The sequence below is a fragment of the Desmodus rotundus genome, chromosome 9, assembly GCF_022682495.2.
Source record: "Desmodus rotundus isolate HL8 chromosome 9, HLdesRot8A.1, whole genome shotgun sequence".
NCBI lineage: Eukaryota > Metazoa > Chordata > Mammalia > Chiroptera > Phyllostomidae > Desmodus > Desmodus rotundus.
This window is the reverse complement of record NC_071395.1, coordinates 106,854,837-106,882,410: the sequence shown is the minus strand read 5'-3', so window position 1 is coordinate 106,882,410 and position 27,574 is coordinate 106,854,837. Positions and strand designations below refer to the sequence as shown.

At 52.6% G+C, this 27,574-nt stretch overlaps 1 protein-coding gene across 4 annotated transcripts; it reads left to right on the top strand.

Annotated features, from left to right (window-relative positions):
- Nucleotides 1–2,911: 2,911 nt before the first annotated feature.
- On the top strand, nucleotides 2,912–27,110 carry MPP3 (MAGUK p55 scaffold protein 3). 4 transcript variants are annotated; one of them, XM_053912083.1, is made up of 19 exons: nucleotides 2,912–2,955; nucleotides 4,123–4,176; nucleotides 4,446–4,564; nucleotides 4,821–4,898; nucleotides 6,063–6,143; nucleotides 6,362–6,499; nucleotides 9,617–9,698; nucleotides 10,779–10,864; nucleotides 12,416–12,490; nucleotides 15,461–15,657; nucleotides 17,400–17,464; nucleotides 18,638–18,658; nucleotides 19,251–19,292; nucleotides 20,322–20,486; nucleotides 20,591–20,671; nucleotides 22,810–22,903; nucleotides 23,100–23,208; nucleotides 24,611–24,733; nucleotides 26,675–27,110. In XM_053912083.1, the coding sequence occupies exons 2-19, from the start codon at nucleotides 4,152–4,154 to the stop codon at nucleotides 26,849–26,851; spliced, it is 1,758 nt and encodes a 585-aa protein (XP_053768058.1). In that variant the 5' UTR covers nucleotides 2,912–2,955; nucleotides 4,123–4,151; the 3' UTR covers nucleotides 26,852–27,110. The 4 variants fall into 4 exon arrangements, with proteins under 4 accessions (XP_053768058.1, XP_053768059.1, XP_053768060.1 ...); XM_024553866.4 differs by lacking the exon at nucleotides 2,912–2,955 and adding an exon at nucleotides 2,987–3,090; XM_053912084.1 differs by lacking the exon at nucleotides 19,251–19,292.
- The last annotated feature ends 464 nt before the right edge of the window (nucleotides 27,111–27,574 follow it).

The window sequence follows — 27,574 nt, the reverse complement described above, 5'->3', positions numbered from 1 at the left end:
AATATATTTTTACACATCTGCCCCCCCAAAAAACAGGTATAATTTTGATTCATTTACACCAAACAGCTAGTGTAATGGCTGCTGTCATTTTTTTATTTGACAATCTAAGGGAAAAGAGGTCAGCGTCCCTGACTAGTCAAGTGTCACATGCTTGAAAAATTCTTGTGGCTCACTGGTTGAAAATCGCTGTTCTGGGAGAGTTAAAGATAACTGTTCTTTTAATTCGGTAAATTCTCCTGCAGAACTATGATCCTTTGACAACTCTACTCTATTGGAATCAGCCTGTTAATACCGGTCTCTTCTGGAATACTTCCGATAACCTGTGTAAGTCATAAATTGCGTCTCCAGACCAGCCCAGCCAAGTCTGTGAGAGCAGGGGCAGCATCAAGGTCACACGCCCCAGGAATCATACAGTCTGTATTTTTCTTTTTTCTTTCTCAAAAAGATTTTGTTTATTTTTAGAGAGAGGGGAAGGGAGGGAGAGAGGGAGGGAAACATCAATGTGTGGTTGCCTCTCAGGCGCCCCCTACTGGGGACCTGGCCTGCAACCCAGGCATGTGCCCTGACTGGCAGTTGGACCGGCGACCCTTCCGTTGGCAGGCCCGCACTCAATCCACTGAGCTACACCAGCTGGGGCCGGTCTGTATTTTTCATGTCTGCCTCTCATTCAGTATAACGCACTTGACATTCATCCATGCTGTTGCATGGGAGGAACAATCTTTCATAGTAGTTTGTTTCTTCCTGCTGCTGAGTGAATGTAGCAGTGTACGGATATATCCCACTTACTTATCCATTCACTCCATGGTCAACATCTGGATTGTTTTCTGTTCGGGGCAATTATGAATAAAGATGCATCGAATACTCTTGTACAGGTGTTACGGACAGATGGTTTTATTTCTCTTGGATAAATATCTAGGAGTAGAGTTGCTAGATCACAAGGTAGATGCATGGTGATACCTGCTTGTGGCTTTCATGTGCATCTTCCTGATGACAAATGACATTGGATAAGCAGTTTCTCGTAGGCTTATCTTCTTTTGTGAGATATGTGTTCACATCTTTTGCTCTTTATTTTGGTTGTTATTATTATTGTTTAGTTCCTGGAGCCCTTTATTGCAGATACAAGTCCTTCATCAGATGTATCTGTTATGAATATTTCCTCTCAGTCTTAGGCTCGCTTACTTATTCTCTGGATAGTGTTTCTTGATAAACAAAAGTTTAAAATTTTTGTGAAGTTCATTTATCAATTTTTTAGGGTCTATGCTTTTTGTTTTTTCTAAGAAGTGTTTGCCTACTGAAAGTCTGAGAAGATGATCTATGGTTTTTTTTTTTTTTTCTGGAAGCTTTACCAGTTTAGTTTATGTTTAGGCCCATGGTCCCCCTGAAACTGAACTTCCTATGTGGTGCAAAGTAGGGATTCAGTCCCCTCTCCCCCTCCCCCACATATCCGCATGAATATCTTGTGGTCCCAGCATCATGCGTTGGTGCCCTTGTCAAAAATTATTGACCTTTGCCCTGGCGGTGTGGCTCAGGGGATTGCCTGCAAACTGTCAGGGCACATGCCTGGGATGTGCGCTGGGTTCCCATTTGGGGGCTAACAAGAGGCAGCCAATCGATGTTTCTCTCCCTCTTTCTCCCTCCCTTCTCCTCTCTCTGAAAATAATAAATAAAATCTTTTAAAAAATCATTTGACCCTACATCAGATGGCTCTTGATATGGACCACTGAACACGCCAGGTAAAACTGCGTCTCCTGTAGTCTTTCTTTACCCGAAGTGAGGTCCTGAGACAGGGAACGTCCACCACGCCCCCCTCCCCGGGAGCTTGTTAGAAATGCAGAATCTGGCAGGGCTCCAGTGCTACACAACCGCTAGATGATTCATAGGCACCTTACACTTGGAGAAGCACTGGTGTAGATGTTTGAGGAAGGAGGGGAAATGTAATCATGACCTACTCTGCCACTGACAACCTCCCCATCATGCACTGCAGGCTACTGGGGGCGGGGGCGGGGGCGGGGGTGGTTGTGGACCCATTTCCTCTCCAGCCCTTTCTTTGCTGCTGGGAGAGGGAGGGCTCACCCACTCCTCACCCTCCAATACTCACAACCACCTGCTCACTCCCCCATACACAGCCTTCCACCCCTGAGCCTCAGTTTCCTCATTCACAGAGCAGAGATAATAATGGTTTCTGCCTCAGGGGTTTATGTGATGCGAAGGGATTTGAGGAGTACCTGGGGCACAGGGACAGCAAAATAAAAGTCAGTGATCGTCAGGGCCATTTCCGAGTCTCCGCACACAAGCCGCCCCCCTTCCTCCTCGGTCCTTTCCCTCCCGCACCGGGGCAGAATTGAGCCTTGTGGTCTCCCCAGCCCAACTGCTCCCGCCCCCACCTCTCCTCGCCCCCGGGGCAACGTGCACCGATAAATCTTTTCCAGCCAGTTGCATTGTTACCCCGAGCTGCCCTCGCCTCTGACCCGTCTCCCGCCCGGCCTGGGAGTCCCTCAAACCCAGGATCTCTGTCTCTGTCGTTTTTGAACCCCCAGCCCCTGGCACAGTGCTTGGCACTTGGAGGGCGCTCCATAAATGTTTGCAAAATTTGATTATATGTTCAGCAAGCGTCCACCCCGCCGCGCGCTGCGGGTGGGAACGTGTGGGCGGTGGGGGCGGGACGGAAGGCTGGCTGCGTGCCCGGCTTGTGGGGGACACAGGCAGGGGGACACTGGGGAGGGGATACAACACAGAAGAGCGAAGGGCTAGCGGTGCCAGACGCGGCGAACGGCCTCCGCTCCTCCCCCTCCGGCGCCCCCTACTCCCTCCTCCTCGCGCCTCGCCTCCACCCGCTCCGCCCCCGCCCGGCGCGGCCGCTGCAGGGAGGGGCCGGGAAGGCGGAGCCAGCGGCGGCGAAGGCTCCCGGCCCCGCGCGCGGCTCCCTGGCTGGAGCGGAGATTCCGGCGCGCCCAGGTAGGAACCCGCGCAGCGAGCAGACAAGGGACTGGGGCCGCGGCGGCAGGGGCCAGGCGGGGGCGTGGATCAGGGGCCGAGACCCGCCCCTCGTGCCCCCGGCAATCTCGCGGCCCACCGAGTCCCCAGCTGGGGGTAAGGGGAAGCTCAGTCCCCAGCCCGTGGCCCCCGGCCTTCCCTCCCGCACTCCCTACCCGCTGCGCCCTACTCCTTTCCGGCCGCTCGGCATCCTCCGTCCGAGACCGCCTAGCCTGTTTCCCCCAGGTTTTGCCTCTCCTTAGCCCAGCTTCGCTCCGTGTTCGTCCCACAGGTTCCTTCGGAAAGCGAGCTGGAGTCTATGCTTGGCCGCCTGGGGGGAGCAGGGGTGAGGGGCTAGCCAGGAGGAGCCAGCGGGTTTGTCCGGCTTGGGGTGGGGGGGGGTACGATGGCGGGAGGGCCGGGTACCATTCTTCCGCATCATAGTGTCACCGTGTCCGGGCGCAGAGGGGCTGGCCCCTGTTTGCAGAATGAATGAATCATTACTCTCCTAGTCCCCTTCTGAACGAGGACTTTCTGAGGTCCACGTGCTGCAGAGCACGTTGGGGGGCCTTCTGAGACAGGCTCCTCCACCTGCGCTCTCGTTTCTCCACTTCCTCTGTAGGCTCTATCCTAGGGGGAGGCGCCCTTCGGATTGGGGCTTGAGGGATGGAGGGGAAGGAGGGAGCTTGTGGGCCCAGCCAGTGACTTGTTGAAGATGTGACAGGCGAGGGACTTACTTGATCAAGGCCTCTTAGAAGGTCACAGGAGAAGCGGGGTGCTGTAGAGGAGAGCACCCACGGTCAGAGAGGAGCCAGTGGATTCGGGCCCTTAGGTTACTGAATTCCTCCAAGCTTCCGTTTCTTTATCAGTGAAACGGTAACATTAGTACTCATTCCTCAGAGCTTTGGGCAAATTAAGAAAAATGTCGTATGAAATCACCCAGCACAATGTTTTGCGCATTAGGGGCACTGAGCAAATCTCAGTTTTCCCTCCTCTCTGAAAAAAAAGTGAGCAGAGTGTTATTTGTTCCCATCTCCTCTGTCCCCATATCGCCGGTGGACAGACACAGTAGATGTGTAATCACTGTTGAATGAATAAATACGCTTGATGGAGCTTCACCCCTCCCCCCTTGCCTCCCACCACCCACAGGCAGAGCTGGGGAGCTGACCAGCACAGACATGCCGGTGCTGTCTGAGGACTCTGGTGAGTGCCTCCCTGGGGCTGGGCCTGCAGGGCCCTGAAGACAGGAACCTGCCCAGCAGCCGGGCTGGAGAGAAAGCAGGCTTCTGTCAGCGCTGGCTTGCTGGCTCTCAGGAGTTGCCTGGCCTCCAAGCCCTGGGAATGAGAGCCTGGGAAGAGCTTGTTCCCAGGATCCGGCTGAAGTGTTGTTGGAGGGTCTGCTGCGGGTTCCCACTGGGGGTCCCAACGCAAGTTGCATTTGCTATACTTTGTTTTCCTTACATTCCCCTCAGGCTTGCATGAAACCCTGGCGCTGCTGACCTCTCAACTCAGACCTGACTCCAACCACAAGGAGGAGATGGGCTTCCTGCGGGATGTTTTCAGTGAGAAAAGCCTCGGTTACTTAATGAAGGTAGAGCCCTGTTTCCTCCCCTCTGGTGAGGGTTTCTAGGGGTCTTCCTAGCTAGCTGCTGCCCATGGCGGTCATCCTCGCTGGCCCCCTGCCCCAGGAAGGTCTTCACTAGCCCACTGTGCAGGGTTTTCTCTTACGTTGCCCCGCGAATGACCCAGTTTGCAGCCCCACAGCCGTGGGCAGGCCATGTGGTGTTCAGGGTAAACCTGGGCAGCTGGCTTGGGAGGCCCCAGCCAGAAATCGGCTGTCTTTGCAGATTCACGAGAAGCTTCGCTATTACGAGAGGCAGAGTCCGACCCCTGTTCTGCACAGCGCTGTGGCCCTCGCTGAGGATGTAAGCCCCAGGCTTTTCCCTATGGTGTCAGCCCTTTCCCCACCCCGCAGTGTGCCATCGTCTTGCCTCCTCCCCGTTGCTGAGCCAGGGAACACTAGGACTTGGGAAGCCCCAGGGTGAACAGGGTCTCCTTTCCTCCTCTCCCTGGGCCTCCTAACAGCCTGGGAGGAACTCGTGAGCCTTGGACCGGGCTGGGGGACATGGAGACACGATGACGCCTACTCACTGTGTTCCTGAGAAAAAAAAAAGTCTGTTTCTCCCACTGTGAAGTGAGAGCATTTGGATCAGACCTGCAGTTCCCGAACTGTTGAGGACTGGCAGTACCGATAGGTCGAACAGGCCAGCGTGTCTGGGGAGGCCCCCAGTGAAGTCCTGGCGGCAAGGAACTTGCAGTCTGCCCTCGGTGACCCGCTCAGGCTTCTTGTTTTTTAAGGGAGTGCTTCCTAATTTCTTGCGGACCTGCCCTCTGTGTTGCATGGTTTGGGGAGAGCAGTCCCTGTTGATTATGAAGTCCAGCGCCTGAGTAAACTCACCTAAGCCCAGGAGGTGGCTGGCTGAGGGGAGGGTGCAGCCCGTGGGTGCGGTTTCCATGCCTTTCTCCTCCATGGAATGTGACGAGGAGCACGTTAGGTTGCCAGGCTCCCAGGCACAGCGCTGCCTCTACTGCTAGCTCTGTGACCTTAAACAAGTCACTCGAGCTCTCTGAGCCCCAATTTCCTCATCTATAAAATAGTGTGGTGGTGAGGGCACAGACAAGGGGGCCAGACAAGTCCAGGTTCAAGTCCTGGCTGTGCCACGTACCAGCTTTGTGACGTTAGGCCAGATATTTAATCTCTCATCAAATTCTTATCTGTAAAATGGCAAAAATAACAGTGCCTGCTACATCTAGGTCACTGTGAGAGTTAAGTGAGAGGGTCCACGTAAGTGCCACCACCCAGTAAGGGCTTTGTAAAAGGGTTCTGTGGAGCTGCCCAGGCTCCTCTGAGCCCTGGTGTGATTTCCCTGGGAGCTTCAGTCTTGGGTGGCTGAAGGTCCGGTGTGTCCCTGGGTGCTGTTGCAGTTCCCGGAAGGGCCCTTGGGTCTGAGGTCCTGGGAGCAGGGTTTTCCCTGGTGACTCCCAGCAGGCTTGAAGCACCCACAGCCTCCTGTCTCCTTGCCCTGCAGGTGATGGAGGAGCTGCAGGCCGCCTCTGTGCACAGTGACGAGAGGGAGCTGCTCCAGTTGCTGTCCACCCCCCACCTCAGGGTAGTCACGCCACAGTCCCTGCCCACCCACACAGCTTGTGTCTCCTGAGATGGGGGCAGGAGGGAGTGTTTAGTCGTGAGGCTGAGGAAGGGAGACTTCTGAGTGAGGGATCCTCAGTTTGGGCATCTGGGGTGGTTGGCTCTCTGGTGTGAAATCTGAGACCCCCAGGCCCCTGGGAGCTCCGGACCAGCCTTTCCTTCCTCTTGCCTTCCTAACAGGCCATGCTCGTGGTCCATGACACGGTTGCCCAGAAGAATTTTGACCCTGTTCTTCCCCCTCTGCCTGATAATATCGAAGAGGATTTCGATGAAGAATCAGTGAAGATCGTCCGCCTGGTGAAGAACAAGGAACCCCTGGTATGTGGCACCCGCCCTTCCCCACCCCGTTCCCTGTTCCACTCAGAAAACTAGGAAGGGACCCTACTGAAGTCTTTGGAGTGATTGATGGCGGCTTTGTCAGGCTGTCCCTAGTCCCTGCAACACTTTTGTGTGCCGGGCACCCCTTCCTCTGGGTAGGCACAGCTTCCTCAGCTGCGGCCAAGCTCCCGTGGGCAGTACATAACCTGCACAACCACACAGGGCCGCCCTGACCATCACGCTTTGAGCTGGCAAACTACGGTCCAAGGGCCAAACCCAGCCTCCTGCCAGATTTTGTAAATAAAGTTTTATTGGCACACAGCCATTCTCTTTGTTTCCACATTGTCTGCAGCTGTCTTTGCACTGCAACAGCACAGCTGAGTAGTCGCAAAGAAGATTATATGGCCCCCAAAGCCTAAAATATGGCCCTTGACAGAAAAATGCCAGTCCCTTCTCTGAATATCCGGAGCACGGGGCAGCAGCCATTCTCTTCCCCAGCTGACAGATGGTTATCATTTTGGTTCTGGTTCAGCGTTGATTTACCGAGCAAAGGGACAAGGTTGTTTATTGGATGGAGGGAAGTAGGGGAAGTCTGGAGAATTGAGCGCTTGCCCTGAAGAATACCGCAGCTGGCAGTCTTTATCGTCAGCTTTCACCAGATAACCTCAGATGAGCCACTTCTGCAAACAGGGCGGGATCTCTCCTCTGCCTCTCTTTCCTTCCCTTCTTCTATCCACGCAGCAACTGCATTGGGCACCCTTCTGTGTGCCAGGCACCCTGTTGGGTGCAGGCAGTTCCGAGATGATTAAGCCCTGGCTCTCTGGGAGTTCTCAGGAGGTCGTGACTGGGGGCTTCCTGGAAGGGGTGATGCCCATGCTGAATTCCAAAATAAAAAAGAAACGGGGCTTTCCAGAAGGAAGAGGAAGAGGAAGGGCATTCCACATAGTCGACTGCACGGGCAGAGCCGCAGGGAGGTAAATGCATGGCATACTCAGGCAGCTCGGAGCTGCCTGGTGCGGACATAGAATGCCAAGTTGGACGTAAGAGCCACAGGGGTGAGGAAGAGCACTGGCAGGTTGTAAAGAACCCGATTGTCCGTCCACACGCGGGTACCGAGCTTGGCCCCGAGGGCAGCGGGGAGTCATGGGAAGGTTTCAAGTAGGATATAGCACGGCCAGGTTTGCGGTGTAGAAGGAGCACTCTGGCCACCTAGTAGAGAGTGGTCTGGAGAGCGAGGCTGGAAGCAGGAAACCAAGTTGCAGGTCCATGAGGGTTAGAAAAGGGGCTGGACCTAGGCCTGTGGGAACAGGGAAGAGACCCCCGAGAAATATTTCAGAAATAAAATGAATGTCCCTTGGTGGCTGCCACAGTTTGGGCAGGAGTCTGGGAAGGCCCCCAGGATAATGCCCAGGTGTCTGCTGGGACAGGGTGGGTGCTGCAGCCACATTCTGGGGCCGGAATAAGGAGGGGCTTAGGGCTCATTGAATTCAAGAGGCTTGTGTGACTCGCAAGTGGAGATGACCAGGAGGTGCAAGGGTTGTGTGTCCAGAGATCTAAATTTGGCGGCCCCCAGCCTCCAGGAGCGGTTAAAGTTACACCCGAGAAGTCAAGACCTCCTGGGTAAAGAGCGTAGAGAGTGAGACAAGGAGAGGGCAGGCGCTAAATCCTAGCCCTTTCATCAACATTTAAAAGGCAGGGAGAGGAGGACTCAGCAAAGGAGATGATTTGTCTTTGGGAAGAACTGGTGAGAGGTGTCACCAGCGACCGGGCTAGGAGAGAATTCCGGAGGGAGGGTGAGGACCAGAGTCAGACAGGAGGGTGATCAGAGGACAGAAGGCTGAGGGTGGCAACTGGCGGGTCACCAGGTGCTTTTGCGAGTGCATTTGAGGTTGCAGGGGTGTGTGGCTCTGAGGTCGGGAGGCAGAGAGCAGAGGCGCGCACGCTGACGCTTTAAGAAACTTGTGCCAAAGGAAGGGAGACTGGCTTCTGCTGGGTGGGGATGCAGGCTTTTTAATGATGGGAGAGACTTGGTAAAAAATGTTTAGGACCAGGAGAAAGGGCATTGAGGACCCTGGAGCGGGAGGGAGGGGAAAGGGGACCAGCCTGGACAGGAGGAGCCCCTCTGCTGAGATGGGGGAAGGAGAAAGGAGGGGTGCAGGTGCTGGAAAGCATGAGTTTCTAGGGGACAAGAAGCTGCAGGGTTGTCAGCTAACGACCTCTCTTTCCAGCAATATTTATTTTATGTAGTTCAAATAGATGACACGAACGAAGTTCATAATAAGGGTGCCAATGTGTTTGCAGTTACAGCCAATAATAAAGGGTTAGCATTTATGGAGCACTTATTGTATGCGAAGTGCCTTGCGTGTGTAATCTGATGTGAGTTAAATGTTATCTCACACCCCTGAGGAAACAGACCCTGGATTACAGGGAGGATAAGGGGCTTCCTTGCTAAGGGCTCATGCTTTTAGTAAATGGCAGCGTGAATTCAAACCCAGGGCTGTCCAACTCCGGGCCTTAGCTCTTGACCTGAGGGCCGCCCTGTCCTGCCACTGCCCAGCCTGCATGGCGCACGAAACTGAGGGCTCGTCAGGCCTTTCTCATCCTACATGACCTCTCTTCGGTGCTTTGTGGACCAAGTCCTGGTCCCCAGGCTCTGACTGGGGCGTAATTGGTTCCTTTCGGCAGCCGAAGGCCCGGTAACCCTGTGATTGGTTAGAGGCAGGATGAGAATTTGCTGGCAATACTCTCATTATTAAATGTCTTTGCAAAAGGTAGGGGCGTGATATGATAGAGGAAGCTCTGAATTCAGTATCACAAAAAGCTTTACTGCTTCTCAGCTGGATGACCTTGAGGATGCTCACCTTCTCCTAGCCCCAGCCCCTCATCTCTAAAATGAGGTCATTGATGCTTTATTGTGCTTTGTTTAAACTGTAAAGCACTCTTCTATACTAATGAGAGATGTCAGTTGTATTGCGTCCTCAGTATTGGAAAGGTCCCCACTGAGCTGTCCTGTCGGGGACAGAGGGAGGATCGGGGTGGCTCTTTTGGGTTCAGAGTACTGGAATCTGAGGTTTGGGGGTGCTGCCGAGGAGCCTGTCCGCTCTGTCTCTGATGCAGGGTGCCACCATCCGACGGGATGAGCACTCAGGCGCTGTCGTGGTGGCCAGGATCATGCGAGGCGGCGCAGCAGACCGCAGTGGTGAGTGACATCAGTGCCCTCCTGGCCAAGGTGATGGCCCTCATTCCCTGGGCTCCCCGCTTTGGCCACAGGTCTCATTTCCCCTCCTATCCCGCCACCTGTTTGGGATGTATTAGGAGTGGGGGAGCGGGGCTGGAATTCTCTTTCACAAGCCAGGTAGGAATTTTAATTGTTTGAAAATCCCTCAGGCATGGAGTGCTTTGGGGGGATCAGAAGGACTCATGCACTGGCTTAGCCCTAGGGTATGGTAGTTGAGCACACGGCCTGGGCTACAGGAGGGAGCAGAGACACCCTTCCCCACCACCCAGCTGCTGCTATTAATAAGGGGAGGGCTCATGTCCCAGGTTTGTTTGGGTGGAGAACAAGTTGCAAATCACTGTGTGGGGAAGGCAAACCTGGGGTGAGGGGTGTTCCCCCAAAAGTTTGGGGGAATCATTGATGTGAAGAACCCTAGACTAGAGCTTCTCAAACATGCGTGAGCACAGGAACCCCGCCCCCCACCCAGCCGCCCTAGCATCTGGTTAAAGGTGACTCTGATTCAGCAGGTCTTAGGTGGACCCCAGACCCTGCACCCCTAGCCACCCCTGGGTGGTGCTAATGCTGCTGGACCAGTGTCCACTTTCAGTAGCAAATAGGGCCCCATATGGGGAGACAGTTGTCATTAAAGTGGAGGCCAAAAGACAGGTGTGTTTGACACTGCTGCTGACATCTTCCCTGGTGCTCCCAAGTTTTCCTGCTTAGATTTGAGAAGGACATTCTTGGAGTGTGTTTGTAAACCCAGGAAGGTTAAGAGTTAATGCGATGTTTAAAGAAGCAGAGGTTGCAGCAGAAAGAACATGGTCTTTCTATGTTGTTTCCTAGCAGTTGGGCCTCGGGCAAGGTGCATAATTTCTCTGGATCTTAGCTGCCAGCTTGTAAACTGGAGATTTCCCTGGGTGGTCGTGAGGCTGTGATGCCAAGCATGTCACCTAGCACACAGTAGGGACTCAGTTTATCCCAGTCCCGGCGACGCCCAGAGCTTTGAACTCTGGGGGGCCGAGGCCCCCCTCCTGTGCTGACGGTCACTGCTATGTCTCCTAGGCCTGGTCCATGTTGGGGACGAGCTCCGGGAAGTGAACGGGATCACGGTCCTGCACAAGCGGCCCGACGAGATCAGCCAGATTCTGGTCCGTGATGCGTGTGTGTGTGCATGCTGGGGGTTTGGTGGTGCTTCCTGGGGCCAGGGTGGATTTGGCTCAGTCTCCCTGGTTTTTTATTTTTATTTTAAAGATTTTATTTATTCTTTAGAGAGAGGGGAAGGGAGGGAGAAAGAGGAGAGAAACATCGATGTGTGAGAGAAACATCGATTGGTTGCCTCTCGCACACCTCCAATGGGGGACCAAACCCTCAACCCAGGCATGTGCCCTGGCTGGTAATGGAACTGGCGACCCTTCACTTTGCAGGACGACGCTCAACCAACTGAGCCACGCCAGCCAGGGCTCAGTCCCCTGTTTTTATGGGAGGGCCGCAGGGTGCAGGGTCAGGGACGGGAGGAGTTCAGCTTCTAGTCCCTCTGCCTCTCGCAGACCCTCCCTTCAGCACAGCCATCCCCCTGACTCCTAGCTCCCTCTCCTGAGGATCCTTTTGGGAGACCCCCCTCAGAAAGGTCCCCTCTTCCAAATGGTCGAGGAATGTAAAAGGTTGCAGCCCAAGGAGGACCCCAAAGTCCCAGCAAGGCCCCTGCCTCTGCCACTTTCTGGCTCTGCAACCTTGGGCAAGTCATCAAATCATGCTGAGTTTCAGTTTCCTTTCCTGGAAGGTAAAGGCAGAGATGGTTTCTCATGCTGTGAGTGGTGATTACTAGGATGTAAACATCTGGAAGAGGATACAGCACTTCACATCTGTGCTGGGATGCGAACAGCCCCCCCGAGTCCATTCCGGGGGCTCAAGTTGAAACTGAAATTGTAGAGAGTCCCCATCACAGTCTTGTTCTCCGGATTCTCAGTGATCTTCCCTGACAGGACACTTCTTGCTAACTTCTGTTGGGGTGGGGACAACAACGGGATGAGATCTGGAGAGCGGAGGCTGGCTCTTCAAGGCCCCACCGTAGGGGCCCTGGTCTCCCGCAGCCTCTTCAGTCTTCCTGTGTCACAGCCCTTTCCCTGGTTCTGAGCACCAACCTCTGTGTGTTCCAGGGAATGCAGGGCCAGGGAAACCAGTGGGTGAGATGCGCTGTTGTGGGCTCCCTGGGTGGGGGTGCAGGGTTTCTGTCAGGCAGAGGGAAGGGGAGCCCCAGGCAGGTCAGAGTGGCCTGTGATTGGAGAGCCCATTGGGGAAGATGGAAGCAAAGAGGGAAGTACTGATTGGGAGCCAGCCCCCATCAGGTTGGAGGGAGAAAAAGGAAACTGGACTAGGTTATTCAAATAGCCCAAGAGGAAGCAAAGAAGGGCAGCCCTTTGGGACACAGGTCAGGAGGGATGCAGAGCTCGACTTTGGTGCACGTGTTGTCCTCGGGCTCTCATTTAAAATCTTACGTCCCTGTGCCTGAAAATGCAGGTACTTGGCTTTTGCATTTTGCTTTGTTAATTCAGCCGGTGCCACCAGAGAAGGGTGGGTCACAGCGGGGCAGTGAGTCTGACTTTCCTCCGACCATGAGTTTTCAGACCTGGGAAGTGAGGTGTGAACTCGTAGGGGGTTAGACCTGGGAGACAGTAAGCCTGTGCTCTCTCTGCTTCCAGGCTCAGTCCCAGGGGTCCATCACCCTGAAAATCATCCCAGCCACCCAGGAGGAGGACCGTTTAAGGGAGAGCAAGGTATGGGGGGAGCTGCAGGCGGGGGGAGGGCTCCAGCCCAGCCTTGGAAAACACATTCGGGAACAGATCATGCAGCTGGTCTCCGAACGTGTGTGTGACAGATTGTAACTCTGTCACAAACATTTATTTGTGCCCTTCCTCTTTTTAAACAGGATTTGACCTAGCTTACTAATGAATTTTAATTGAAATAGAAAATCAGTGCCATAAAGAGGAAGAAAAGGTACCAAATGTGCTGGCTTTGGGACCAATTAAGTAACTGCCATTTGTTTAATTCTTTGTGGAGCCTGCCTTTTTTGGGCACCTCCTCTGTGCTGGGTGCTCTGCCAGATGCTGGCGACAGGGTCGGGTAGGGGCTTTGAGGGTTCCTGGCATAGAAGGGGAGCCCAGGGAGCAGGTCTTTCGTTGCCCTGCGGGAAGTGGTGCGGGAAGATTCTGTACAGAGTTACGGGAGCCATGGAAGATGTCACAGGGTCCGCATGAGGCCGGAGGGAGGTGAAGGTGAGGAGGTCCCTGGTGAGGAAGAGGTGGAGAGAAGTTGAGGCAGAGGGGTCCAAGTATACAGCTGCTCAAAGGAATGGAGAGGAGTATGTTTGGGGGTCAGTGAGAAAGATCATTGGGGTGGGGTCCGGCGGTGGGAGGAGGTGGGCTGACTGTCTTCTGAATGACCTTGAAGCTTTTTTCTTTAAGGGGAGTGACACAACTACAGTTGTATGTTGTTGTTGTTGTTTTTTAAAGATTTTATTTATTTATTTTTAGAGAGAGGGGAAGGGAGGGAGAAAGAGAGGGAGAGAAACATCAATGTGTGGTTGCCTCTCATGTGCCCCCAACTAGGGACCTGGCCTGCAACCCAGGCATGTGCCCTGATTGGGAATTGAACCAGTGACCCTTTGGTTCTCAGACCAGTGCTCAATCCACTGAGCCACACCAGCCAGGGCCCAGGCCCATAGTTGTGTTTTAGAAAGCTTCCCGGATAGCTACCTGGAGGAGGGCGGAGTGGGCAGAGGCGGGAGGCCGGGAGGCCTGGTTGGAGGCTGATGTAAAAGCCCAGTGGAGAGGTTGCTAAGACCTGAGCTGAGGTGGCGGCAGAGAGGATGGAAGAGGGCATTTCTTGATTTCAAGTACATTTGGATCTGAACTTCCCTGGCAGCCAGGGCAGAAAGGAGAACATAATGAATTACATACTTTTCATTGGTGGATGGAGGAAGCATGCTAGTTTTTCAAGAAAGCTGATTCCCAACCCCGGCCTCCCAGTGCTCAGTGGGTGAAAGAGGGGCCATTCCAGCACCTGGCACAGAATAGATATTTTGATGCATGGGGATTAAGAATGGACAGTGTCTTTGATGCCAGGGGTTTTTTTCTATAGCAAATGAAAAAATAATGTTTTTGTGGCTTGTTTCTTATTTGCATTCTTCCATCGGATCCCAGGGTGTACATAACAGGGCCTCTTACCTGATGGGAGGTGGTTCTTCCTGGGACGAGCTAGTGCGGTCCCCCTATGCAGCTACTGAAGGCTTTAACTTGATACAGGGAGAGAACTTGGTCTTCCTGTCCCTTAGCCCTTCCTTCCTAACTTTCTTCTTAAGCCAGAGCTGGATCTGGGCTGGCCATTTAAGATTCTACTCTCTCCTGAATGCCTGGGACCCTGCTAACATCTGTGGCTTGATGAGGGTCTCTGTCTTCACAATATCCGGCCAGAAAGTTCTTACGGTTGTCTAAGTGACTCTTTGCTGGTGGGCGTATAAAGGAGTAAGATTTGGATCTGCCCGAGGCAGCGATTTTCAGCCTGTGTGCCACCAATATTTTTAAAACATACAACATCTGACTGTTTAGTCAGGGGCACTGACCTCTCTTCCCTAAGATTGTCAAATGAAAAAATGACCACAGCCAGCACAACAATAGCTGTCCACTATGGATGAATAAAAAATTACATCTGTTTTTTTTTGTCAGATTGGAAAAACATATATTTTTGACATGCCACAGACTTTTAGGAATTAGTTTATGTGTGCCATGAGATGAAAAAGGTTGAAAATCGTTGGTCTAAGGAGCCCTCTGACCTTTTTTAAAAAAATCTATTTGCTGTTAAACTAATTGAGTCCAAATAGAAATAAATCCATGCCACCGAATTATAGAAAAGAACATGGAAGCGCGACAGAATGCTGTGTCTTCCCGCCGTCTTCTCCAGAGGTGGTGACTTCAGGGTGAAGGCAAAGGGGAGAGTCGGGGGTTGGCCAAGTAGGTGACAGACGAGCCAGGACTGAACTGTAAAAAATGTGGGTGTTACCTACCCACTGACAAATGGTGGCGAGGAATCGGGAACAGTAGTTCTACTGATATTTGTGTTCTTGCCAAAACATCTAGCTTACTTATTTAACAGATGGCTGCTGACTTCACGCGGGGCAGTTAGCACGTCAAAAGTCACATCTGAGTTACAGATGGTGCTTGCCTTTACTTTTCGTTGCCGGGACTAATTGTTGTGTATGCAAAGGACAGCAGATCGGGTACCTAAGGACATGTTTCGGTTAGAAAAAGAAGTTCGGACATGGGGCCCCATTAATTTTCCAATTCTTGAGGGATTTCCTGACTATAATATTCAAAATATTTGAAGAACAGTAAGAAAATATGTGTGGTGTGTTTCTGATTAGCTTTCTGTTCTTTTTTTTTTTTTTTAAAGATTTTATTTATTTATTTAGAGAGGGAGGGAGGGAGAAAGAGAGGGAGAGAAACATCAGTGTGTGGTTGCCTCTCACATGGTCCCCACTGGGAACCTGGCCTGCAACCCAGGCATGTGCCCTGACTAGGAATTGAACCCGCGACCCTTTGATTCTCAGCCCAAGCTCAATCCACTGAACCACACCAGCCAGGGCAGCTTTCTATTCTTGAGGCTGCTTATTCTTCCTAATCGCTAATGGTAGTTGTCATTTGGCCTTCGCTGCGGCACGGACACGCCTCACTCGAGCCCGTCCCCCACAGGTATTCATGCGGGCCCTCTTCCACTACAACCCGCGGGAGGACCGGGCGATTCCCTGCCAGGAGGCAGGCCTGCCCTTCCAGCGCAGACAGGTCCTGGAGGTGGTGAGCCAGGATGACCCCACGTGGTGGCAGGCCAAGCGAGTAGGGGACACCAACCTTCGAGCTGGCCTTATTCCCTCCAAGCAGTTCCAGGAAAGGTGGGTCTGGGGCGTATTGTAAGGGGTGGTTCTGGATTGGCAGGGGTATAGGTAGATGCCAACCCCCTGAGTCTCTGCCCCCACAGCCAGAGGGGCACACTGTGCTGTTCCTTGAGGTAAGTACCAATTGTACTTGTGTGTGTTCTGCTTGGCCCAGAACCAGTGGTGATGACTGAGATTTAAGTAGATAGATGAAAATCTACGTTATGAAGTTCATGTATATTGTATAATACATAGAGAGAGTTGACAAATAAAAGATAAAAAATAAGGAAGAGGCGGCCAAGGAAAAGAAGATTGCCCAAAGTCTTGCCGCAATCTCAACAGCATAGTTTGTTTTCTTTCTGTGCCTTTCACTTGCGTGTTGCATATAGCATCTGAGGTCTTGCTTTTTTTTTTTAAGTACACGTTTTGACATCAGCATTTCCCACATATTACCTGTTAGTTACCGTGTGATGCTAGTGGCTCTGTAATATTTCATCAGGAGCTACAACAGTCATTCATAGGCAGCATGAATGCCTTTGTTACGAATGGAGCTGGCCTGTGCCAGCCGTCCTGTGGGCTGCTTACAGTTTAGCTGAAAAGTCACACACGTGGTTCAGGCAAATACTTCATATAAATGTGAGGGGGGCAAGGGAGGAGAGCACAGTGCTCCTCAAGGTCATGGTAAAAGGTTTGGCCCTCAACCAGGTATGCAGGGAAGGCTTCTCGGAGGAAGGGCCATGCCTAAGTGAGTTCACGCCTTCCCTACTTCCCAGTCTTCTCCAGTGTTTCCCTGCCGTAGGGCTGCGGTTGTTGTCTTGCACATAGACTGGTTCTCATATTTCAAACTATTTCCTTAGCATAGATTTCCGAAAGTGTCAGTTCTGGGCCAGAGGGGCTGGCAGTTAAGACTGCGTTGCCTGCCCTGAGGTCTAAAGCCCGTTTCCATCTTTTGAGTTGTGGAAGGTGGTAATCACAGACCTCGTTTACCCGTTCCAGTGACCCTTGTCATGTGGTCCCCAGCCCAGGGACAGCAGCATCCCCTGAGAACCTGTGAGAAATGCAGACTCCTGGGCCCTGCCCCAGACCTGCTGAATCAGAAACCCCAGCGGCGGGCTCTGGGCTCTGTGTTCTCCCCAGTGTTCCAGGTGATTCTGAGGCGCCGCAGCGTGAGAACCGCTGCCCTCTTTCCTCAGGGGAGCCTCAGCCCCATCCGCATCTTTGGTTTCACGGGTCTTGGTGGGGAGGCTCTTCGCTGCACTTAAATGTGGAAATCCAAACACCTCCAAGAACCCTGGGCGTTTTCTCTGGTCAGAGATGAGACCTGGGCAGCCGCCTCTCCAGGAACACCCGTATTGGGAAATATGGGGTCCCCATTGGGAGAAAGCAGTTAAATTAGGGTCACTTTCTCCCTCAGCCTCTCCTGGGAGTCCTGCTGTTTTCCAGCTTCCTCAGGGATGGTGACGCCAGCTGAGAGGGGGGAAGGACCAGTCATAGGAAAGTAAAGACCCATTGCTGACCAAGGGCACTGGGCTGGGTCCCTGTGTGTGACCGTCTTGGGCTGAGCGAGCTGCTTCCAGAGCAAGAGACTCAGTGTTCCCCCATTGTGAACAAGTGGGCACCCCTGAACCAGAGCTCAGTGTGAAGCAGGAGGCTGTGCCCTCCGTGGGACCCAGCACGCAGTTTCTCCACGTCTTTGGTAAGACTCTCCCTGACTGGTTCCGTGGCCCAGCTCACCAGCCTGCCCGTCTCCTTGTCTGCAGGCGGCTAAGCCACCGGAGAGCCACAGGCACCCTGCCGAGCCCCCAGAGCCTCAAGAAGCCCCCCTGTGAGTAGACTGGCAAGGATGATACTTTGGGGAGGGGCCGGGGTTAGGACTTGGGGGCTTTGTGCCAGGAAGAAACCACTGCTGGGCTGGAGGCAGAACCAAGGGTCCTTGAGCTCCGAGAAAGGAGGGGGCGGGGAGAGGGATGCGGAGGGGAAATGGGGGGAGGTTGTGGGGAGGTATTCCCTGGAGAGGAACTTCTCTATTGGGGGCCCACAGATGGCACCAGGGGGCATATTAACACCTCTCCCAAAGTTGTGTGTAGACTTCTGTGTGTGAGTGTGTGTGTGTGGCCGTCTGTCTGGTTGAAGGTCCACAGCTTTCGCTCCATTTCCAAGGGGCTCTGATCCCGTCAATTTAGGAGCCTCTGATGTTGGGAGGGAAAGGAGATGGCTGCCAGGGATCCGGTGCCTCTGTGTGAGGAGTCAGATTTGGCAAATAAAAATAAAGGGTGCTCAATTCAATTTGAGTTTCATATAAACAACAAATAATTTCTTAGTATGTCCCCAAAATTGAATGGGGTACACTTAGACTAAACACCAGTTCTGTGTTTTTCTGAAATTCAGATTTAACCCAGTGTTTTGTATTTAATCTGTCCCCTCTACTCTGTGTAACACTTTACCTTTCAGAAGACGCACCCGTCTACCCTCTTGCCTTGTATTTGTCACAACAGCCCTGTGAAGTAGCAGGGTGTGGGCATCTCCTTTTCCAAGATGGCAAAACGGAGGCTCATGAGGTCGAGGGAGTGGGGCCGGGGTCTCGTTTTCAGGGGGCCTGCGGTCAGCGTCCCCAGTGAGGGTACGGAGAGGAAGCTTGCCCACTGCGGGCGTCCTGGAGTAAGCCACTCCCCTGGCTTGGTGGCACTGCCCACCGCCACTCTCCTCAACATGCCCTTGACCGAAAGGGCTGCTGAACAAATTGGCCTTGAGGCTGCTTAACGGCAGGGAGGAGCGGGCTTTCTTTGGGCTGCTAATGAGACACGCACAGGAAGACTAATTAGAGCCAGTCTTGGTTTCGTAATGCACCACAGCGCGGATCCCAGGTCTGCTGGAGGAGAGGAGGAGGGAACAGATGGGGGCTCCTCAGGCACTCGGGGCCATGGCTGCCTCTCAGCCGCAGGGCCTCTTGGTTCCCCTCCACTAACGCTGTTCCATCTGTCTTTTGTGCAAACCGCAGATGATCAGCCTTGTGACAAAGGTAGGCCTGGTGTTTGTCCCCTGTGCGCCGCACAGACAAGGCCCCTGTTCTGTGGAATGTCTGGTGCTGGAGGGGCCTGTCCTTTCCCTCCCCCGCCCCACCCCATGCCATCTGCACACCTCTCCCTGCTCTGCCAGCTGGACCGGCCTGCTCCTTGAGGCTGCAGAGCTGGGGCGGGACACAGCCCCTCCCTGCCCGACTGGCACGCAGGGCTCGGCCTCTCAGCCTTCCCAGGCCTGGGGCTGGGCTGACTGACTGGGCTGGGTAGGAGGTGAGAGATGGGGGGGGTGGGGCAGGGCTAGTGACCCTTCCCTCCTTATTCACATGGGCCCTAATTCAGAGGGCCTGGGGTGGGGCCTGCTGGCCCAGAACCCGTGCTAGGGCCTGCAAAGGCTATGTAGGGCCTAAGCATGGAGAACTGAACTGAACAGAATAATTTGTTTTTCTGGGGTGGCTAGGACATGGGATTTCTCCCGAGCCCCGCTGAGACACCATTCCAGAGGGCTCTTCCTGACCATCCAGGGGCCGGGTACCTCTGGGCTGGGCTCTGTCCAGCATAGCTCACCGGCCTCCCTCTCTGTTTGATTCCCAGAGACCTGTGACTGTGAGGGGTACCTCAGAGGGCACTATGTGGGTGAGTAGCAGGGGCTCTCCCCCAGTGTCCTCTCCCCAACCCATGCACTGCCTGCCATGGGCTCCTGGGTCTGAGAGAGACAAGCAGAGTGATCCGAGCCCTGGGAACCTTTCAGGAGCAGCTCCACCTGTGGAACCCACTTTTCTGCTCGGTCTCTGCCAGCAGAGGAGGGGCCCACCTGCCCTGGCAGGAAAGGGACACGAGCTGCTCCATTAGCACTGATCATGTTGTCGTGATCTCGGCTGTGGTCTATTCAGTGGTTACGCCACCGCTGTATGGTAACGCAGTCTGTTACCATCCCCCAAGTACCCTCGCTTCTTCCGCACCAGGCAGTCCTTTCAAAGGCCTCAGAGACAGGCAGAGTTTTTCTCACTTTTGATTCTGAAGGAGTTTCAGACTTACTGAGAAGCTGGAAGAATTGTCCAGAGAACTCCCGTATGCTCTGCACGAGACTCTCTAGTTGCAGTTGCCACGTCTGCTTTAGCATTTCCTTTCTCTACACGTCTACAGTTTTTCCTGAGTCACGCGACAGCTCGTTGGAGACGTCATGTCCCTCCACCCTTAAATACCTCGGCATGTGTTCCCTAAGGACAAGGACTTTCTCTTATGTGACCCCGGGGCAGTTACCGAATTCTGGGAATTTAACACGCATACAATTCTACTATCTAATATATGGTCTATACTAAAATTTTACCAATTGTCCCAGCAATATCCTTTAGATCATTTTCCCCCATCCAGGATCCAGTCCACACATTGCATTTGTAGATTTACATTTCCAGTTCACAGCTAAGGAAACTGAGGCTCAGAGAGGTGACAGCCTGTTCAAGGTCAGTCACATGCCAACTAAAACAGTGGCCTTGAACCCTGTCTTTGGATGCCAGGCAGTCACTCATGGTCAAATTACTGTGTGTCTTGATGAAGCCCTTCCTGTAGCAGGAGGAGCTTAGGAGAGGCCACAGGGACTCAGTCCCACCTCCAGGTCTGGCCAGGTGGACAAATGTCATGGTATCTTCTGCCCTGTCCCCAAAGCTGGTCTTCGGAGGAGCTTCCGGCTCGGCCGCAGGGAGAGACTGGGAAGCCTGCAGGAAGGAAAGACGTCCACAGCAGCTGAGTCTCCGGAGCTGCTGACTTATGAGGAGGTGACCAGGTACCAGCACCAACCCAGTAAGCGGCCCCGCCTGGTGGTTCTGATCGGTAGGTGATATCCTGTGTCTCCAGGGAGTGGGCTGGTTTCCTCCCTGGAGGAGTGGGGAGGGCGCTCAGCAGGGTCCCTGGTCAGCCTTCCCTTCCTTCCCCAGGGTCTCTGGGAGCCCGGCTGCACGAGCTGAAGCAGAAGGTGGTGGCAGAGAACCCACAGCACTTCGGAGTTGCTGTTCCACGTAAGAGGGCCCACGTGTATGGGGTGGGGATGGTGCCTACCCGTGAATTATTTCATGGGGACTCGACTCCCCATATCCATCTTCATCCTTACTTTGGGTCTGAGCAACAGCCAAGCACTGCCAGCTGTAGGCAGATCATGGGACCTAGGCATGATGGGTGAGACCCATTATCAGTGGTCCACTAGGACTCTCTGAGGCAGAAGCTGGAGGATTACTTGCCCAGTTCCTGCCTGGGAGAGGAGAGTCTAGAGCACATTGCAGGCAAAGTGGCAATCTCCACCCAACACCAAGGGTCTCCCAGCAATGGGGGCCATTCCAGCCTCCTCTTCCAAACGACTGACTCCTATGGCCCCTGCCCTCTGCTTGGGTAAGAGAGCAGGGCAGGGAAACCAGAGAGCTTTGGGAGCAGTGTTGCTTGGGCACTCCCTTGTAGCTGGATCTGGCCCATCAGGGTGGCTCCTGGGTCAGAGGCAGGCAGGGATGCTGAAAGCCAGTAGGCGGGAGGTTCTTGTTCTGTGTGGTGAGGAAGAGGAGAGCGAAGAGCTCTCATGTGAGTAACTTGGTCAGCCTTCCCAGTGCCCGAGAGATTCTCACAATCCTCTCCTGCAGAGGAAGACACTGAGGCCCAGAGAGGTTAAGTTCCTCGCCCGCTGTCGCACAGTTGTTCAGTGGCAGAATCCAGCTTGAAACCCAGGCAGCCTGCCCCAGGCACAGTCTTCACCAGGCTGCAGGACGGCCTGCCTCTCCCTGCCCTTGGCTGTCCCTTTCCTTTCTGTGGGACACTCTGTCTGTCCCTGTGGCCTCAGGGGGATACAGTGTGGGCAACTGGTGACCACCAAGAGGGGATGCTGTGGTGGCAGTAGTGGGACCTTTCCAGAATGTTCTGAGGAAGGGCGGCTACAAAGCTGCTCCCCTGGGCTTCAGGGCCCATTGCTCAGTCTGTGGGTTGTCAGAATTGTCTTCCAGAGCCCAACTTGAAATGGCAGGAATGGGGACAGGGTGTGGGGTTGGGGACCACACAGAGAGGTGACTTTCCTCCTTGCATTTAAGAACTGAGGGAATCAGCGAAGGCTTCCCAGAGGCAGTGACCTTTATACTGGGTTTGGAGGAGTAGATAGTTTTCCAGGCACAGAAGGAAGAATGCTCTCTACAGAGGGAACCGTGTGTGCATAGGTGTGGGCTGGCGTAGCAGTGTTAGGGGCCGGGCAGCTGGTGTGGATGATGTGGGGGAGGTGAAGCGAAGCTGGAGGCTGGGCGGATCCCCAGGGTCTCCTATACTCATCTAAGGTCTTTAGAATGTAATCAGTGGGGGGAATAGAAGTTTTAAAGCGAGCGAATGACAGGGCCAGAAGAGTGACCCTAGCATCTCTGCCAGAGTTTGGCCAAAGATACCACATGGAGAATACAGAGCATCTCCCTGGGTGGCCTCCAAGGGCCAGAAAACAGCCTTCCAAGACCCCATCTCTTCTTTTGGAATGCTCTAGAAAAAGCTGTGTGTCGCGTCGTGTGTGCCCTTGATCTGTGGGGGACCTGCTGTTCCCCAGGAGTGTGCATTGCAAATCCACTGTGAAAACGCACCGGAAATACTCTGTGGGCCAGCCAGCTCTGCTGAAGCGCGTCTCGTCCATAAAGGGACTGTCTTCAAGTCTCCTTTCTCAAAATGAGAAGCAGTTGAATAAAGAATTAAAAGCATACAGCATGGTCATCTGTGTACCTCCTCTGCTCTCAAAAAGCAATCAGGACTAGGGAATAATAAAAGTTTAGGGTGAGGGATCTCCTCAGTGATTCTCTAAAAGCCACAGCATCAGCGAGGCAGCGAGGCAGGGAGGTGAGGGCGCACGCTTGGCATGAGACAGAGAGTTCAGACCTTGGCTCTGCTACCTGCCGGCTCTGGGTCACTGGCTCAGCGCTTCACCTCTCTGCACCTCTATTTCCTCTCCTGCAAAAATGGGAGGCCTCCTTTGCCTTCATCAAAGAGCTGTGTGAGTCAGGGATTCCGACAGGGACCCTGGATGAATGGAAGACGTTGGTTCATCTACGAAGCAGCAATAAACTCTGAATAAGGGCACAGCATCACTGCCGTTCTCACTGTTCTGTGACATCTCTTTGCCCAGCTTTCCTTCTTCTTTCTTTAAAAGATACCACCAGGCCCCGAAGGAGCCATGAGAAGGAGGGGGTGGAATATCACTTTGTCTCTAAGCAAGCATTTGAGGCCGAGATACATCACAACAAGTACGTCTGCTTGGTGGGCCAGGTGGCCTTCTGTGCAGCTATGGGTCCTTGCATCTGCCCAGCATTTCACTTGAGCTCCTGGGAGGGCTTATGGGGGAGGTGGGAGAGGGGCACAGAGGGAAGTCCGTTCACGTGTCTGTGCTAATTTAGGCAAGCTCAGAAACTAAAGGCCTTTTCTCCTTTGGTGGCGTTTTAGGTTCCTGGAGCATGGCGAATATAAGGAGAATCTTTACGGAACCAGCCTGGAGGCCATTCAGGCTGTGATGGCCAAAAACAAAGTTTGTTTGGTGGACGTGGAGCCGGACGTGAGTTCCTGGGCCAGTTGGGCATATTTTGTTCATGGAATGTGTAAACTAGGGGGTTCTACATTTTACAGAATATTCGACCTCAGCCTAAGAAATGTTTAGAGCATTGGGTGTTAACATTTCCTGAGGTCTCCCTTTGAGAATCTAATGAAAGCTTTGCATCCCAAAATATGCACCTCTTTACACACAAAAAAATGCGTTCAAATTACAGGGAGTTCACGGGCCCTCCTGGCGGCCCAGAGACCCAGAGTAGGAATCTCTGCGTGGAGTAGGTCGTGCCATTGTTGGTGGCACCGACTGGCCAGTTGTGATGTGACAGGGAATTAGATGTCAATGCGCAGGTGGAGGTGTCAAGGCACCTGCTCCTTGACCAGCACCAGGAAATCAGTGGCTTGGGGAACCAGTGAGGGAGGCAGTCGGGAGAGCAGTTTGAAAGGAGAAGGGGAGGGAGACCTGACCCTGCAAAGTGCTTCAAACACATGTTCAGTTCTGCACACCCTCCCTGCTGTGTACTCGACAGGAGCTCGGCCATCTTTTTAACCTTGTCTTTGAGAAAGACTGCTAAGCTTTGACCTCAGTCTGGTTTTTTCTTTTTTATTCCTCTATAGAAATGGAGCTCTGACTTTATGATGCAAGCTGCAGGCTTTATTTTATACAAGTTTGCTTCAAACAGACTCTGAAAAGCACATTACGTATAAGGAAGACCCTCGCTAACTTAGACTTCCTGGGAGTGGGTAGTCAAAATTAAAAGTCTAAATTTCGAGGTTTTATTGGGAAAGTGATTTTATTGTTTTGGCTGCAGATTGCACACAGAACAGTTTAATACCAGTGTTTCCAAATAGAGGCCCTTAAAAAAAATGCAGCAAGAGGACGGTTTGCTTGTAGAAAACCTTCTAAAGCCTATACGGTTTGTTTCAAGTTCCTAGTCTCTTCATTTGCTTAGCAAACCTTTTATTCTTTGAGTAGCATAAGGAGGCCTCTGATAGCACGCATCCTGCATTACTGCAGTCCAAATTGATGACTTTGACTAAATGGATGCACGCCGAATCCTGCTGGCCCATCCGTCAGGACTGGGCAGGAAGAGAAGGGCGTCAGAAGCGTCATTAGAGCTTGCAGGGTCAGAGCCGAGAAAGATGGCAACCCTTGGAGCCCAGCCTTTGGAACCTCTGCTCTCAGCGTTCTCAGCGAGCAGGCCTTCAGGGCCCAGCTGAATGCAGAGTCCAAGGGAGAGAGACACAATGAGCGCTTGATCTGCCCAGTTGAAGTTCATTGTCATGTATATAATCAGAAACTTTGCCACTGAGGTCACGGGATGAAGCACACCATTACTGAGCATGTGGAAAGTATGTTTCACCATCAACTATTTTCAAAGGATGTAATATTTTTGAACTTTCTTCCTCAGGCACTGAGACAACTGAGGACCTCAGAGTTCAAACCCTATGTCATATTTGTAAAGCCTGCCATTCAGGAAAAAAGGAAGACGTCCCCCATGTCCCCAGCTTGTGAGGACGCAGCAGCCCCACTTGTAAGTTTAAACTTGATCGTTTCTTTTCTAAAGGCCTAACAGGGCCCGTTGCCGTTACATAAGGGAGCTCTACCTCCTGCACACGACCATCTTTCCATGTTGCCTGTTGGTCAGACTGACTTGGTCAAGCGACCAGAAGGTGCAAGGTGGGGCAGCCGGAAATGCCTTACAATTCAGGCAGGGGTGGCTTCGTGTGGCTCACACTCCCTCACATAAGTCCCCTCCCTGAAAATAGGGACCGATATCTCTCAGGGACCTGAGGGCGTCAAACCACACAAATCTGTTGAACTCCCAAGCCAAACCCAAGTAGTTTTTAATCAAAACCAACTTTGGATCCAGTAAGCTAATCCAACGTGGGGGCAACAGGCAGTGTGAGGGGAAGGAATCTTTCCCGTGTGCTTGCTGTCCATTCAGGGGATTTGTGGCTGCAAAACAAATGTCACACATTTTACTCCATTTAGCGATGTGAGTGCTGTCGAGATGCAAATGTTTATCAGGAAGATTGAGGTACTCAGTGGGCCAAGATGTTCCTTCTGTAATTTCTCCAATGAGCTTCCCAGTGCTTCCAGGATGGATGACGGGGCTCCTGCAGGAGCGGAGACCCTGGAAGCAGCAGACAGGACTATGGGATGTGTGTGCAAGGGCTGGGGGTGGGGGCCTGAAGATCCAGGGGCAGCACCAGGATACGGTGGAGTGCTTTGGAGTACCAGAGCCACCCTGCAAGAGCCAACACAGAACTGGGAAGCTTCTCTCAATTTCAGCTGGTTTTTCCCCTCCTGGGGGAAAGAAGTAAGGAGAAGGAATGACCTCAGCCTTCCCTCAGGTCCGGCAGTCTTTGCGGCAGCTGGTAAAAGCTGCTCCCTAGCCCTTTAGAACGGACCTGCTGAAACCTCAGGGGCTCTCCCTGAAGTAGGAATCAGGTGGTGATTGGCGACAGAGTGAAGAGGAGGAGTTTGGGAGGCAGGGCGCTTTGGGGGAGGACAGCTCACCCGCCCCCATGGCAGAATCACAACACTGAGCCCCTAGGAGCAGAGGAGAGGCAGCCACACAGGACTGGAGAGAGAGAGAAAGGAAGTGGGTGCGGGCCAGTGACAAATTTCATCTTGCAATTTTACTTAGAGTGGATCTGCCATTTTCCTTTCTTCCCCAAACCAAACTAATTGCTAGTCAACCATCTGCTTTAAATGCCAGTTAGAGGTTTTTCTGAATGAAGCAGCCAACATTGTGTGGGTTTGGTAAAGAAGGGATGATTGGCTACCTAGACCTTAGTGTTAAATGGCAGGAAAGCCATCTGATTAAAGGAGGCAGGTACCGTGTGGAAATGGGGAATTTGACCAGGGGCCCAGCCCTGTAAGTAACTCTGTCTCCTGTGCTAATGTTTGGCCCTGGAATGAAGAAATGAAGAATTGAGCTCTACTGTGTGAATTTAGGAGTTTTCAGAGGGCATCAGATTTCCTTATTCGCCTTCCTTTTCTCCCACTTGGTTCCAGAAATGCTTTTTTTTCTTCCCTTTTATAGTGTTATTTATAGATCTTTCCTGTGATTATTTAACCAAATTGCCATGCCACACAATAGCACTGCTCCTATGGAAACACCTCGGGACAGGAAGTGTGATATTGACACAGATACAGAATCAGCATCCCCCCCTCCCTGCCCCCAAAGCACTTCATATCATGGCTTGCAGTTAACAGGTCCGGAGTAGGTATTTTGTGAATGAATGACTGAACAATGATTTTGTCTGTTGCCCGTTAGCTTTCTTGGAAGTTTGATAGGATATTGTCACTCCACTCTGCTGTGTACACAGTTGGTTATTCACGGGCCATAGGCATCACTCATCACTTCAAAAGCAGAGGTCGGAACATTGTCCAAGGCACCAGCTACAGGTTTCTTATTTGGGGGGAGAACTGCCCTGTTGCTCCATAAGCGTCCCTTTCCTTGCAGGATGAGGAGCAGCAAGAGATGTCTGCCTCTGCCGCCTTCATAGACCAGCATTACGGGCACCTGGTGGACGCTGTGCTGGTGAAGGAGGATCTCCAGAGTGCATACAGCCAGCTCAGAGTGCTCTTAGACAAGCTGAGCAAGGACGCTCACTGGGTTCCTATTAGCTGGGTCAGGTAACTGTATCCTAGAACATCCAGGCGGCAGAGCACCTGGAAGACCGCCTAGTCCAGCCACGCTACCATCGAGGAATCGCAAGTGTACAGAGGGGCAGACTTTTCCGTTAACTCCATCATTAAGAAGAGTAGATGTGGGAAGTCCTGGTTTGGTTTGGTTTTTATGTCGTTTTCCACTAAACCCCTCTGGGAGCAGAAAACAAGAGTTGAAAAGGGGCATGCCACAAAATAACACATTTCATTCATTAAAGGACCACAGGCAAGTTGACCCTGATTGTTTGTACCAAAGTCAAGTAGCCAGTGTCTTCTCAGGGTGGGGGTGGTGAATTGACACAGCACTGGTGTGCAGGGACGTGAGCTTTAGAAAGGGGGTGACACTTCGTGTACTCAGCTTTGTTGGAAATTGGGTTGTTTTACCCAAGGGGATTTTTAAAAGACTTTAAAAATTCTTTTTTAATGTTTTAAAGATTTCATTTATTTACTTTTTTTTTTTTAGAGAGGGAAAGGGAGGGAAAAAGAGGGGGAGAGAAGCATCAATGTGTGGTTGCCTCTCGCATATGCCCTGATTGGGAATCGAACCGGCGACCCTTTGGTTTGCAGGTTGGCACTCAATCCACAGAGCCACACCAGCCAGGGCTTTTAAAAGACTTTTTTAAAAAAAGATTTTATTTATTTATTTATTTTTAGAGAGGGGAAAGGGAGGGAGAGAGAAAGGGAGAGAAACATC